The sequence below is a fragment of the Erinaceus europaeus genome, chromosome 13 (assembly GCF_950295315.1).
Source record: "Erinaceus europaeus chromosome 13, mEriEur2.1, whole genome shotgun sequence".
NCBI lineage: Eukaryota > Metazoa > Chordata > Mammalia > Eulipotyphla > Erinaceidae > Erinaceus > Erinaceus europaeus.
The window spans coordinates 66553470-66569352 of NC_080174.1; the positions used below are offsets into that span (position 1 = coordinate 66553470).

Consider the following 15883-nt stretch of genomic DNA (forward strand, 5'->3'; position numbering starts at 1 on the left):
TATATTTGTAGACATTTGTCCTTTTTTTTTTTCTTTTCTTATAGTCCTACCTTTTCTTCCTTTCTAAGTCACACCTACACCTATTACTGTTTCAGAATGTCCTTCCTTTTTTTCTTCTCTCTCTTGAGTCCTGGTGGAGTTCAGAGCCCTCTGGTCATCCCCTATCATCTTGTTCCCACTGGGAGTATGAACCAAAAAAAAAAAACAAAAAACTGGAGAGTGCAGAAGGTAGGAGTTCTGGCTTCAGTAATTGTTTCTCCACTTGATTTGTGGCCGTTGACGGGTTGATCCATACCCCCAGGCTGTTTCTGTCTTTCCTTAATGGGGTCTACCCAAGGTGTAAAAGTCAGGACTAGAATTTGTTCGTTCATTCAACACTGAGTGCCTGCTTAGTGCTAAACACTGTCCAAGCTGCCGAGGACATAACAGTGAACTAAACAAAGCCCCCGCCTCTCCTACAGCTACATTCTATAGAAGGCTTAATAAAAAAGCAGATAAGTGGGAGTTAGGCAGTAGGTTAAGCGCACGTGGCGTGAAGCGCTAGGACTGGCATAAGCCGGGGTTCCAGCCCCCGGCTCCCCACCTGCAGGGGAGTCTCTTCACAGGTGGTGAAGCAGGTCTGCAGGTGTCTTATCTTTCTCTCCCCCTCTGACTTCCCCTCCTCTCTCCATTTCTCTCTGTCCTATTTAACAACGACGGCATCAACAACAACAAAAAAAACCAAGGGCAACAAAAGGCAAAATCTAAAAAAAGTCTTTTAAAAAAGGAGATAAGTAACAATAAAAGTGGAGGGAATTATAAGTGCTATAAAATGCAGATAAGATACAATATAGAATGTTAGTATGATGGACACTACTTTATTATTATATTTTAAAAGGTTTATGTTAATTAGGAAGTGAGAGAAAATGAGAACCAGAGCATCACTCTGGTACATGTGATGCCAGGGATCAAATTCGGGACCTCAAACTTGAGGTCCAATACTATTAACTATTGTGTCACCTCCCAAGCCATGATGGACACTACTTTATGTGAAAAGGTTAAGGAATTACTCTCAGACTAGCTGACATTAGAGCACAGGCCCAAAGGAAATAAAAGAAATCCGCAGCTGGGCGGTGGCAGCAGGTTAAGCGCACGTAGCGGAATGCGCACGGACGGGCATAAGGATCCCAGTTCGAGCCCCTAGCTTCCCACCTGCAGAGGAGTCGCTTCACAGGCGGTGAAGCAGGTCTGCAGGTGTCTGTCTTTCTCTCCCCCTCTGTTTTCCCTTCCTCTCTCCATTTCTCTCAGTCCTATCCAACAACAACGATAAACAATAAGGGCAATACAAGAGAAAAAAAATTAAAAAAAAAAAAAGAAATCATGAGGAAAGTGCTATGCTCACTGCTGACCAGTGTGAACAAAACCCCTGAGATTTTCCAATTCTTAAGTAAGAGGGTGTAGAAATACGCAGCATTCAGATCATGACACTGTACATAATCTTTTATCCAACACTATTACTCAACTGTGAAAGAATAAACCATCAGAAGGATTTGAACAGAGGAGGAACATGATCTCTTCGACCAGTGTATAGATAAGGAATTTAAGGGGCCAGGAGGTGGTACACTTGATTAAGCACTCATTACAGTATACAAGCACCTAGGTTCAAGCCCCTGGTCCCCACCTGCAAGGGGAAAGCTTCATAAGTAGTGAAGCAGGGCTGCAGGTGTCTGTCTGTCTCTCTCTCTCCTCCCTCTTCCCACTCAATTTCTATCTCTATACAAAAAAAAAAAAATTACTGAGTGATCCAGGAGGTGGAGCAGAGGATAAAACAAGCATGAGGTCCTCAGTTCAATCTCTGGCAGCACATGTACCAGAGTGATATCTGGTTCTTTCTCTCTGTCCTCCTACCTCATTAATAAATAAATAAATAAATCTTAAAAAAAAAACACGGGAGTCAGGCGGTAGTAGCGGGTTAAGCGCACATGGTGTAAAGCTCAAGTACCGGGTAAGGAAGCCGGTTGGAGTCCCGGCTCCCTACCCGCAGGGGAGTCGCTTCACAGGCGGTGAAGCAGATCTGTAGGTGTCTTTCTCTCCCCCTGACTTCCCCATCTCTCTCCATTTCTCTCTCTCCTATCTAACAATGACGACATCAATAACAACAATAACTACAACAATGAAAAACAAGGGCAACAAAAGGGAAAATAAATAAATAACAGAAATTCAATGAGGACACAGATAGAAGCAAAGAGTCCAGTTAGAAGAACTCGGGCATGGGCTTTAGTTCCTGACTTCCTGAAGATCCATCCATTACCATCATGAAAGTCAGAGTAACTAGGTCAGGAAGTTTATGACCAACTTCTAACTTTAGCAGAAATGAGTCATCCCTGCCCTTCACTCTAGAAATACAATAATAGTACCTAAAAGAAAATTGGGGAAAACTAGGTAAAATGTCCAAGACCACACTAGATGTCATCTTTGTATTTGGTTTCTGAACCCATTTTGCTGATGGTGAAACAACCAGCATGGACATGATTTATTTTTCCTCAGATCATGCAAAGAAAAATTAACCCAAACTTAGACTTGAAAGACATGACTAGCTGAAATGAAAAAAAAAAAAAAAAAGTGGGGGGGGAACTGGGGAGGTACAGAATGGTCATGCAAATGACTTTCATGCCTGAGGCTCTGAGCTCCAAGGTTCAATCCCCAGTACCACTATAAGCCAGAGCTGAGCAGTGTTCTGGTTAAAAAAGAAAGCAAAAAAATAAAATAAAATAAAATAGAGGACCTAGTGGGGGTTATATTGTTATGTGGAAAACTGAGAAATGTTATATGCATGTATAAACTATTGTATATACTGTCTAATGTAAAACGATTAAATCCCCCAATAAAAAGGAAAAAATAAATTTTAAAAAACCCAGGAACTGCAAAGCACAATTTTGGTGCTGAAAAAATAGCAAGTTGGGGGGCAGGCAGTGGTACACCAGATTAAGCTCACATAGTAGAAAATGCAAGGATCAAAGTTCGAGACCCTGGCTCCCCACCTGCAGGGGGTCGCTTCACAAGCAGGTCTGCAGGTGTCTTTCTCTCTCCCTATTTCCCCCTCCCCTCTCAATTTTTCTCTGTCCTATTAAAAAAAAAATGGCTGCCAGGAGCAGTGGACTTTTGTTCGTTTTTATTTCTTTATTGGGGGATTAATGTTTCATGGTTGACAGTAAGTAGAGTAGTTTGTACATACATAACATATTTCATTTTTTCACACAACAATACAACCTCCACTAGGTTCTCTGTCATACTGTTCCAGGACCTGAATGGCTCCCTCCCACCTACCCACCCCAGAGTCTTTTACTTTGGTGCAATACACCAACCTCAGTGGAAGTTCTACTTAGTGTTTTCCCCTCTGATCTTGTTTGTCAACTTCTGCCTGTGAATTAAATCATCTCATGTTTATTCTTCTGTTTCTGACTTATTTCACTTAACATGATTTCTTCAAGCTTCATCCAAGATGGGCTGAAAACAGTGAAATCACCATTTTTACTCTGAAAATGTACAATAGTTCGAGTTTATCTTTCTCTTCATTTAGAGAAGCACTAGATTTGTAATGCAGGCACAGAGCCCCAACAATTACTCTAGAGGCAAAAATATCAATTTGGAGATTGGAAAATTACAGTAATGATTTTGCAGTGACTTTTTATCTGTGGTAGTTGTGCATATTCTTTTTCTAAAATTTTTATTATCTTGGGCAGGGGTAGATAGCATAATGGTTATGCAAAGAGACTCTCATGCCTGAGGCTCCAAAGTCCCAGGTTCAATCCCCTGTACCACCATAAGCCAGAGCTGAGCAGTGCTCTGGTAAAAAATAAATAAATAAAATAAAAATTTTATTATTTTTATTTATTGAATAGAGACAGCCAGAAATTGAGAGGGAAGAGGGAGATAGAGACAGAGAGACACCTGCAGTACTGCTTCACCACTCACAAAACTTTCCCCCTATAGGTGTGGGCCGGGTGCTTGAACCCAGGTCCTTGAGCATTGTCACTTGACATATGTACTTAACCATTTGTGCCACCACCTGGTCCCTTTGTGCACATTTTTCACAAGCAGATTAATAAATTAAAACCTCTGATGTAAAGAAAAAAGAGAGTCTGGGGAGGGGGAGATAGCAAAGTGGTTATACTTTTGTGCCTGAGGCTCCAAGGACCAGGTTCAATTTGTGGCACCACCATAAGCCAGAGCTGAGCAGTGCTTTGGACAAGCAGTAGATGAAGAAGGAAACTGGGGAATATACAGAAAAATAATGTTGATAGAGGGAATGATGTGTGTAGAATCTGAAAAGGAACCTCAAAACAGACTGCTTTCAAGGTTTCTCTGAAGGAGAGGTGCCAGCGCTCACATGGAGTGAGTCCAAGGTGGAGAGGGGTAAGCCTCCGACCCTCCCTCACCAGTTCTAGTGACTGCATGAGTTAGAAAGAGGTATTGGGAGATATTTTGGTACGAACATCCGTTTATTTGGAGGTGGATACAGATTTTTATACTGAGTTAAACAAAGAACATTTATCACATATGTCAGAAATTACAGGTTTCTTAAAGGTCAGCTTGCCCATGGTAGTAGGGGGTATGATAAAAATTGATATGATAAAATTGGTATGATAAAAATTGATGAGATACATAAAGATCAAAACAGTTTCCATGATGCAGGTAAGTTAATTATCCAAAGGTATTTGAGAAAAGCATAGGGGTTAAACCAGTAAGTTGAGGTAGAGAAGAAGAAAAAACAAAGCTTGATGTAAATCACAGATATCAAAGGACACAAGGAAATAGAATATGGGGTCTCACTGCTGGGTACTGGCAGGGGTGTTTGATAGAGTGTGTTCTCCTATATGATCAAAAGGTGAAGTTATAGTGAATGTGTGAACCTTGAATGACTATAGTGAACTTTGAGTGAACCCTCAAGCAGGCAGCCATTTGGCCTGCTAGCAGGAGAATGAACTAAGTATGAGAGGCAGTAGGTGACTAATAAGAAGAAACTTGAGTCTGGGAGACTTTTCCTCTTGGCTCATCTCTATAAGGAGAGAGGCTAACAAGTGGGGTATCTTTCCAGACCTCCATCCAAGGATGGGAGAGCTCCCCTAAGCTCTACCAAGCTTTCACATAGTCCCACAGAGAGGGACTTGACTCAGGTTAGGTGGGGTAAATGAACTACCATACACCACTGTCCCCTCCTCTAGCAAAGAGAACCCTTACTATCCAAACTAGGTCTCTCTTCTGGGCATAAGTGTTCTAGTCTGAACCATGATTAAATCCCAGGAGGAATAAATACCTGGTATCAATCTTATATAATTATTGTGTGAATCAGACATCCTTTCTGGGGAGCTGAAAGCCACGAATGAGGTGACCCCATCAGTTTCTTTCTTTCTTTTTTTTTTTAGATTTTATTTATTGATTGATGAGAAAGATAGGAGGGGGGGTCGGGCGGTGGCGCAGTGGGTTAAGCGCATGTGGTGCAAAGCGCAGGGACTGGCGTAAGGATCCCAGTTCAAGCCCCCGGCTCCCCACCTGCAGGGGAGTCGCTTCACAGGCGGTGAAGCAGGTCTGCAGGTGTCTATCTTTCTCTCCCCTTCTCTGTCTTCCCCTCCTCTCTCCATTTCTCTCTGTCCTATCCAACAACGAATTGCGTCAACAAGGGCAATAATAATAACCACAACGAAGCTATAACAAGGGCAACAAAAGGGGAAAAAAAAAATGGCCTCCAGGAGCGGTGGATTCATGGTGCAGGCACCGAGCCCAGCAATAACCCTGGAGGAGGAAAAAAAAAAAAAAAAGAAAGATAGGAGGACAGAGAGAAAGAACCAGACATCACTCTGGTACATGTGCTGCTGGGGCTTGAACTCAGGACCTCACGCTTGAGAGTCAAGCGCTTTATCCACTGCGCCACCTCCCGGACCACAACCCCATCAGTTTCTACCACACTGTTTTCTCTTGCTAATTCTATTCTGTCTCCAACATAAACCATCAAATCTATGCTATTCTGCTATTTAAAAACCTGTAATATTGGGTCAGGTGGTGGTGCACTGGGTTGAATGCACATGTTGCCAGTCTCAAGGCCCCGGGTTCGAGCCTTTGCTCCCCACCTGCAGGGAGGAAGCTTCACAAGTGGTGAAGCAGGTTTGCAGGTGTCTTTCCCTCTCCCTCTATCCTTCCTTCAATTTCTTTTTCTTTCTTTCCTTCCAGGGTTTTATCACTTGGGCTCAGTGCCAGCACTACAAATACACTGCTCTTGGCAGCCATTTTTTAAATATTTATTTACTTATTTAGTACCAGATAGAGACAGAGAGAAATTGGGAAGGGAGATAGAAATAGAGAGGGAAAGAGACAGAGAGATACCTGTAGCACCACTTCACTCATGAAGCTTTCCCCTTGCAGGTGGGGACCAGGGACTTGAACCTGGGTCCTTGAGTACTGCAATGTGTGTAGTTAACCGGTGTGCTACCACCTGACCCCTGGTGGCCATTGCTCCATTTTATTGGATAGGACAGAGAGAAATTGAGGAGAAAGAGGAGAAAGAGAGCAAGAGAGAAAGATGGACACCTACAAAACTGCTTCACTGTTTGTGAAGCGTCCCCCTTGCAAGTGGGGAGCCAGGGCCTCAAATCCAGATTCTTGAGTGTGTCTTTGCTCTTAGTACTATGTGCACTTAACTGGGCATGCCACTGCCCCCTGCCTCTCTCAGTTTCTCTGTCCTATCAAAGAAAATAGAAAGAAAAAAAAGTAGCCACGGAGCAGTGTACTTTTTTAAAATAAATAAATAAATGTATTTATTTATTTGTTTGTTATTGGATAGAGACAGAGAGAAATTGAGAGAGAGAGAAGGGGGAGATAGGAAGAGAGACAGAGAGACACCTGCAGACCTGCTTTACCGCCTGTGATGTGAGCAGTGTATTTATAGTGGTAACACTGAGCCCCAGCAATAACCTAAGTGGCAAATTAAATACATAAATAAAATAAAACCTATAGTTTTATCAAATTAAAATAAAAGTGGGTCCCTGAGGTAACTAACCTGAACAGTGTGCCCATTTCCTCATGCTTGCAACCCAGGTTTGAACATAGCCCTCACTGTCCATCTTTCTCTCTTGCTCTCTTTCTCCTCCTTCTCCTCAATTCTTCTCTGTCCTATCCAATAAAATGGAGCAATGGCCACCAGGGGTCACTTTTAAGAAAGTTGTGGTATCACCCCTGGCTCCCCATATGTCCGAGTGGTTCTCTCTTGTTTAAATGAATATATGTTGGTGTGGGTGGATGGTGGGTGCATCTGGTAAAGTGCACATTACTGTGCACAGGAACCCAGGTTAAAGCCCCCAGTCCCTACCTGCAGGGGAGAAGCTTCTACCTGCAGTGGGTGAAGCAGTGCTGTAGGTGTCTCTTTCTCTCCCTTTCCCCATCTCCCTCTATTTCTGTCTCTGTCATAATTCAAGTAAATAATTCAAAACTAAATACATCTTTTTTTAAAAAAAAAAACCCTACCATGGTTCATTTCCAGTAAGATGGTATGCTCTTAATTACCTAACATCATTCTACTTTTCTAGACCTTTCTTCTGACATTTTCCTTTGACATACCCCTCTGTCATAACAATGAGATAATGACTTAACTAAGTAGGAAGAAACTGAAATTTAGTTCACAAAAGGAGGCACTAACTTTACAAGATCACATGACACTCCTTTAGTAGCATACTTAACAAATTCCTTCTCACCTACACTGTTAGATAATACACGTTATTAACTCCCATCTGTTCTGTTCCACACTTCATGAATTAAAGCTGACTTGAGGATGAGGCTAGCTTATTTGCCTGAAGCTAAAATTCTTCATTGTAGCTCTGGAATAAGCCAGTTTTGTTGCAGCCACCCTATAACTTTCTTTGTTACCCAAGAAAAACATGCTTTTATTTTTTTAAAGAAAGTTTATTTATTTATTCCCTTTTGTTGCCCTTGTTGTTTTATTGTTGTAGTTATTGTTGTTGTCATTGATGTCGTCGTTGTTGGATAGGACAGAGAGAAATGGAGAGAGGAGGGGAAGACAGGGGGAGAGAAAGATAGACACCTGTAGACCTGCTTCACCGCTTGTGAAGTGACCCCCTGCAGGTGGGGAGCCAGGGGCTCGAACCCGTATCCTTAAGCTGGTCCTTGCTCTTTGTGCCACGTGTGCTTAACCCGCTGAGCTACCGCCTGACTCCCGCTCTTATTTTTTTTTACAAAAATATATATTTTTTTACTCCAGGGTTATTGCTGGGGCTCAGTGCCTGCACTACGAATCCACTGCTCCTGGAGGCTATTTTTCCCTTTTTGTTGCCCTTGTTGTTTATCATTGCTGTTGTTATTATTGTTGTTATTGCTGTCATTGTTGCTGGATAGGACAGAGAGAAATTGAGAGAGGAAAGGAAGACAGAGAGGGGGAGAGAAAGACAGACACCTGCAGACCTGCTTCATCACTTGTGAAGCAACCCCCCTGCAAGTGAGCAGCCGGGGACTGGAACTGGAATCCTTGAACCAGTCCTTGCACTTTGTACCATGTGCACTTAACCCACTGCCCTACTGCCCGTCCTCCCCCCAAATATTATTTCTTTACTATACGTACTATAGGCAAAATTACTTAAAAGTAATTTTTTTTTTCCACAAAGCACCACTTTGTAATACCAAGTATCCAACTTGGGACCTCATGCTGGACTTGAGGTCAAGTGTTCCAACCCCATTGTGTCACCACCTCCTGGATCACAAACCACTGTTTCATATGGCTCTGTGATGACTCACCAGCAAGAATATATTTTGTTTTATTGTCTACTTATACAATCCTTTATATGACACCTCAATGTCACTTTCCTCACAAAGCCTTTCATTACCCCACCCTGTATTCATACACCTGTTTTTGCACTGAGTACACTATACAAAGAAGTCTCATCTTACACAGGGGCTGAATCTTAATGCCTGTTCATTATACAAAGAGTATTATCGAAATTATTCTGTAAATCCCTTAGGAAGATGCCACTTGGGAAACTTCTATATTGTGTCCTTTTGAGCAGCATAGTCAGTTTTTCCTCAGTATGGCAATAAATCATATTCTTTATTTGCACAAAAATGAAGTATTTTTAGGTGCTAGATAGATACAAAGTGTGTTGTGGCAGAAAATGCATATACTAGAAAGTTTGTGGAATCTGAGATCCACTGAGGTTACTGCCATCTCCCCAGTGGCCATCTGTCTTGTCAGGTTAAACACTAATTGAATGGAATGGCAGATAGTTGTTTTCTTCTCTTTATCTCTTCCTGCTAAGCTGGGATTCACATAAGGAAAACTCACCTAAATTTAACATGACCCCCGCTATAATATAATTCCTTGTTCTGAAATAACCTTTCCAAGCAGCCAAACTGACTGCTCTTAATTCACTCAGAACATATTTTCAGGGATTATAATTAACCCAGAGTAAGGACCAGTAAAGTTTGGATAAAAATAAAGTATCTAGGGGTCGAGCAGTAGCGCATTGGGTTAAGCGCATGTGCAGCAAAGTGTGAGGACCAGCCTCTGGCTCCCCACCTGCTGGGGAGTTGCTTCACAGGCAGTGAAGCAGGTCTGCAGGTGTCTATCTTTCCCCCCTCTGTCTTCCCCCTCCTCTCTCCATTTCTCTCTGTCCTATCCAACAATGACTACATCAATAACAATAATAATAACTACAACAACAATAAAACAAGGGCAACAAAAGGAGGAATAAAGCAAAATTTATATATATATATATATATATATATATATATATAGTCTCTTGAGGCCAGTTGGTGGTACACCTGGTTAAGCATATACACTACAGTGCACAAGGATCTGGGTTCAAGCCCCTGGTCCCCACGCAGGGGGGAAAGCTTCATGAGTGGTGAAATAGGGCTATAGGTGTCTCTATCTTTCTCCCTCTCTACTTCCCCCTTGCCCTCTTAATTTCTCTGTGTCTCTATCCAGTAATAACTAAAATTTAAAAAAATACTTTTATGTCCAATCCTTGCTCATCTCTGAGTAATTAAATGCAGGGGAATTCCTGGGTCACATTTACTTTTAAACAAAAGATCAGTGTAAGGACCAGTCTAATTCTATAGAACAGTCCAAACATTGCCTTAAAAGTACTTTTTTTTTTTCTGCTGCTTTTATTATATCTGATCCAATCTCTTCAGCATGGAGTTCAAGGCCTTATCCCCTGACCACATTCATCTGTTAAATTCCAGTTGACTGTCCTTATCTACATGGTTGCTTCGGGTCTCAAGGCTGTCAAGCAGACATCACATTCTCAGAGACATTTTATTCATAGTGCCTGGACCTCATGTATAAGTAATTTCACTATCCCAGCCTGCCCCCACCCATCCCACTTTTTCTGGTTTAACCAGGGCCTCTTGTGCAATTGCATTTCTCTGGGACACTTTTTCATTCAAATAGAAAACAGAGAGGGAGACACACTGCAATACCAAAACTTTCTCCTTTGCCATAGCACATCCCATCTGGTGCCACGCTCTTTTCATTCTTTATATTTCAGGGAGAGAGAGAGAGAGAGAGAGAGAAAGGTAGAGACACCAGACTTTTGCCCAGTGCCATGTTCTTTCTCAGCGATGGTCACTGACTTGTAATAAAATAGTTTCAAACAAGTTTCTAATCTGAGAAAGCAGTCTTACACCCAGAGTTTTTTGATCTCTTATTCATCTCTGAGTGTTTACTATGTCCCTGATACCTTGTAAGGGAATTTGTACAGAATAAGTAACACAAGTGTAGCTGGGAGCATGGGTTTGGTTGTGCCATGGCACTCCCATATTTATTGGGACTCAAAGCCAAGCCACATATACAGCAAGGAACACACCCTTCTGGGTGAGTTATTTTCCAACCCTTAGACACCTTTTTGTTGCTCATCTTTGGGTTTTTACTATTCTGAAATGACTTTTTCAGACAGACAGAGAGGGAGACCAAAGCTTCCTCCATTGTCTTAGTACCTCCATGTAGTGTATCTGGGGCTCTTATCTGGCAAAGCAGGTGTTTTCTCTCTGTCCACAACCACACCAACTCACATTTTTCTTTTCTTTTTTTCCCTCCAGGGTTATTACTGGGCGCAGTGCCTGCACTATGAATTCACTGCTCCTGTGGCCATTTTTTTTTTTTTCTTTCAATTCTTTTGGATAGGACAGAGAGAAATTGAGAAGGGAAGGGAAGATAGAGTGGAAGAGAGAAAGACACCTGCAGACCTGCTTTACTACTTGTGAAGCAACCTTCCTGCAAGTGGGGAGCCAGGAGCTTGAATGGGGTTCTTGCACTTTATACTATACGCATAACCCAGTGTGCCACCGCCCAGACACGCATTTTCCTTCTAATTTATTTATTTTAATTAATTAATTAATTATTTGAGAGAGAGAGAGAGAGATCATAGCACTGAAGCTTTTGTCATTCCTATGGGGGCCAGATTTGAACCTGAGTTGCACACATGGCAAAACAGCACAGTATTCAAGTGAGATGTTTTGCTGGCCTCCAACCTGGCATTTTAAACAAGCTGTATTCTCTACATTAGCCTAACACACACACACACACACACACACACACACACACACACACGGAATCTACCTTCTACAGAGGGAGAGAAAGAGAGAAAGGGAAAGGCTGAACCCTATTAAATAGTCACTCCATAAAGGATAATTTCAATATAGTTCTCTATTTTTATTGATACACCACCACACACATGAGGGAAACAGCACTTTTATGAAAAAGACTGGAGTCGATTACATTTCAGATGTGGAAGTAAACCCTGAGGTGTGCAAGGGACTTTGGCAGTCGGAGCAGCTACAGTAGGGCTCAGAGGAGCAGTCCCTCTTCACGTTAGGTTTTTGAGAAATGATCATTCCCTCCAGGTCCTTCACTTTGTTTTCCACGGTCTGAAGTTTTTTCAGAATTTTCTCTTGCAGACCCAAGGACAGGAAGATATTGTCTTGACCTGGGAGAACACTCCCTTCTGGGCTGGTCATCAAAGACTGAAAAAAATCTGAGCCCTTCTTGTAAAGTTTGTAGAGTGTGATTATAAACAACAATATTTTCTAAAATAAAACAACAGAAGTTTAATGTTATTTGTTTATTCATGTGACGTGCCACAGTTCACTATAGATGAAAAACCAAACAAAACCTGTTAATAGCAATGATCTTTCTTTCCTATGCCACTCATTCTGCTCAACGAAACATCTTTATGTCTGTTTAATCTTTTGACCTTTACCACAAAATAAAGGAGTGGCAGGCAGGTCAGGGATTATTATTTATATTTAGTTAGTAAAGATTATAATAGATAGCAATTTCTGGGAATTTGCCATATGCTGAATGCTTTGCTAGGAGTTTCCTTACTTACACATGACCTATTTATATATAAAAAGCAGAATTCATATATACACATAGATTCCTATCAGTTTGGACCCTATCATTGTATTGTCTTAGATCATATGCTTGGTAATGGTAGAGTCAGGACTGGAATCCAGGAATTTCTACTTCTGTCTATGCTCTCATAACACAGTTGTCTGAAATGCTGAACTCTCCCCTATCAAGGGGGAAAAATTAGTGTATTAGGAAAATGTCAGACCAGGATAAGGAGTTCATATTATATAATAAATTTACTCTTTACCAGCGCATACCTCAGCTTTGGATTATGGGGTGCTAGTGATTGAAGCTGGGAGCACTGGTGCCTCAGACATGAAAGACTTCTTGCATAAATCTCCCCAGCCCAAAATCACATATATTTTTATTGTAACTAGCAAAGTTTATTGAATGCTTATGTGCTAGGTTTTAAAGTCAATATCTCCTTAAGCAGCAACCCTGACGGAGATACTGTGAGCAATCTATCTTTACACATAAGTGAACTAGAGTTGAGAGGCTAAGCGATTGCCTTCAGGTCACACAAGTGGAGGAAACAAGATTAAACCTCTGGCTTTCTGATTGCAAAGCCTACATTGTTATTAACTAATCCCTTTGTTGTCCTCTCTCTTTTTATTGGGAGAAGTATCTGAAAAGCTGTGAATTAATCTGAGTAGGTTAAATTGTACTTAAAAATATTTATTTAGTTATGAATTAGTAAGAGAGAACCCGAGTATCACTTTGGTACATATGATGCTGGGGATTGAATTTAAGACCTCTCTTCTCTAGGGTCCAACATTTTATCCACTGTGCCATTTCCAGGGTCACTGAGATGAATTCTAACCATGTGAGAAGAATCCATAGTTTGTTTGGCTTTACCTTACATTCTTCTATTAGTCCATTAAAATGTGTACATATGAATATGTTTACACACGTCCCTGTTGGAAATTTAGTTTATTTGGATTATTTAAACAAGATTTTGGAAAATAACTGAATTGGGAATCCTCAAAGTTGGGTTCAGATCTCAACTTTGCCAGTTTTTATAAACTATATCAATTTGGGTAGGTGGTAAACAACTTCCTCACCTAATCCTTGCCTTGGCTCTCAGGCAGGAATTTGAGAGATTAAACAGGTGGGAAGTGTCTAACCTGTGAGCCATGTCTATGGCCAGCAAAATCATTTGGTCTGTCCCTGCCATGGCAACTACAGCTTTCTTCAAAGCAACATGAAGTGCTAATTTTTAAGTTGATGATTTTATATGTCCATGAATGAAGTTATAAATATCTAAATGGCCCTTGACAGAGAAAAGGTTCCATACTACTTAGTTAAGAGGTGGTGCAGTGGCCAGAGTGTTGAACTTTAAAGCATGGGGTCTTGAATTTGATCACTGGCATTGCATGTGCCAGAATGATGCTCTGGTTCTCTCTCTCTCCCTCTCTCTCATCTTAATAAATCTCTTTTTGAAAAAAATGGAGTACATGTGACCATGACTCTCAGCAGTAGTGACATATGAAATAAATGAATGCCTCCTCTCAGTGTTCACCAGGTAAGCCAATCATTCATTCAGAAAGTTCTCTTTAAAGAACAGGGAGTTAGCAACCATTAGTAGTGCAATAGACTTTCATGCCTGAGGCACCTGAGGTCCCACTAAATTCCCAACAGCACCATAAACCAGAACTGAGCGGTACTCTGGTGTAAAAATGTATGAATGGGGGTCAGGTGGTGGTGCACCTGGTTGAGCACAAGGACCCAGGTTCAAGCCCCCAGTCCCCACCTGTAGGGGGAAAACTTTGTGAGTGGTGAAGCAGGTCTGCAGGTCTCTCTTTCTCCCTCTATATTTCCCCCTACTCTCTTGGCTTCTGGCTGTCTCCATCCAACAAATAAAGATAAAAAAAACAACAAAAAGAAATTAAATTTAAAAACTTTATAAAAAATGAATGAATGATGTTTTGTAAAAGTGAAGTTATCTTCAAATCTTTTTTCTTTAAATTTCCACTGAACCTTATGTACTTTGGCTTCCTGGTTTGTCACAGGATAGTAATTTCTATGTAATTCATAGAACCTTGATTCTCAAAGAATTTTGACTATATTGTAAGTATGGCTGCTGTACTGGTGATTAAAAAGAAGTATGGGGAGTTGGGCGGTAGCGCAGTGGGTTAAGCGCACATGGCGCGAAGTGCAAGGACCAACATAAGTATCAGGGTTCGAGCCCCTGGCTCCCCACCTGCAGGGGAGTTGCTTCACAAGTGGTGAAGCAGGTCTGTAGGTGTCTTTCTCTTCCCCTCTCTGTCTTCCCCTCCTCTCTCCATTTCTCTCTGTCCTATCCAACAACGATGACAACAGCAGCAGCAGCAATAATAACTATAACAATGAAAAAAAAAAAAAAAACAAGGGCAACAAAAGGGAAAATAAATAATAAATAAATAAATAAAAGAAGCATGTAAAATACTAGGTTTTCCTCACAATCTCAGTCAATTATACTATTACTCCAAGGAAGGACCCCTGTATATTTATGGAGTTCTATTTTGTCAAAATAAGGACACAGAGAGCATTGTTGTTATTAATGAATGTACATGCCTCCTTATTAGTTATACAACAATAGTACAGTAACAACAGAACAACCAAACCCATGCTCCCTGCTATACTTGTGTTACTTATTCTATACAAATTCCCTTACAAGGTATCAGGGACATAGTAAACACTCAGAGATGAATAAGTGATCAAAAAACTCTGGGTGTAAGACTGCTTTCCCAGATTAGAAACTTGTTTGAACTATTTTATTACAAGTCAGTGACCATCACTGAGAAAGAACATGTTAGTGCTCCTAACTGATGGAAGTTTTAAGGATAACCTAGTTTCAACTAACTTCAAGAGATAGGGGTTTACCATTACTCATTTGTATGGTTAAGACTGGGTAACAGCAATATGAAAAGAATAAACCAAATTTCAATGTATAGCTACTTAAATTTATCTGAAATAAAAGAGTATAACCTGTAATGATCGAATACTTCGTTTCCATAAAGCATATAATCCTATTACCAACAAAGTCAAAAAGAAAATTCCTAGGATAACTTGCACAGTCGGAGCAATATTTTCTAATATCCCCAAATTTGTTTGCTGAGGTTCACTAGTCTCTCCCAGTAAAGATGATTGTAGCCAGTTCCATACTGTGCCCAGAGAAAGATAATCTACGATGTAGTCCAAGAAAGAAGGTGAAGATGAAAATGTTGGCATTTTAGTAAGACATCAGCTCCAGGAACTACATGTGCAGAGGCTTCAGGAACTTGGATATGAGTGGTCTAGGATCCCAGGTGTTCCGGAATCATTGTGAGCTGTATTCTATGATGTCACTTTCCAAAGGTTGGCTTCCAACTTATTCAATGGATATATATATTTAATTTATTCAAAATCAACCAGATGAGTTGTCCGGGAGGTGGTACAGTGGACAGAGTATTGGATTTTCAACCATGGAGTTCCAAATTCAATCCCTGGTAGCACATGTACCAGAGTGAT

At 41.0% G+C, this 15883-nt stretch overlaps 1 protein-coding gene across 1 annotated transcript; it reads right to left on the reverse strand.

Annotated features, from left to right (window-relative positions):
- Positions 1–11671: 11671 nt before the first annotated feature.
- TMCO2 (transmembrane and coiled-coil domains 2) lies at positions 11672–15677 on the reverse strand. Its single transcript, XM_007536086.2, has 2 exons — positions 15362–15677; positions 11672–12069 (listed from the first exon to the last, which is right to left on the reverse strand). The coding sequence occupies exons 1-2, from the start codon at positions 15602–15604 to the stop codon at positions 11758–11760; spliced, it is 555 nt and encodes a 184-aa protein (XP_007536148.1). The 5' UTR covers positions 15605–15677; the 3' UTR covers positions 11672–11757.
- Positions 15678–15883: the final 206 nt, after the last annotated feature.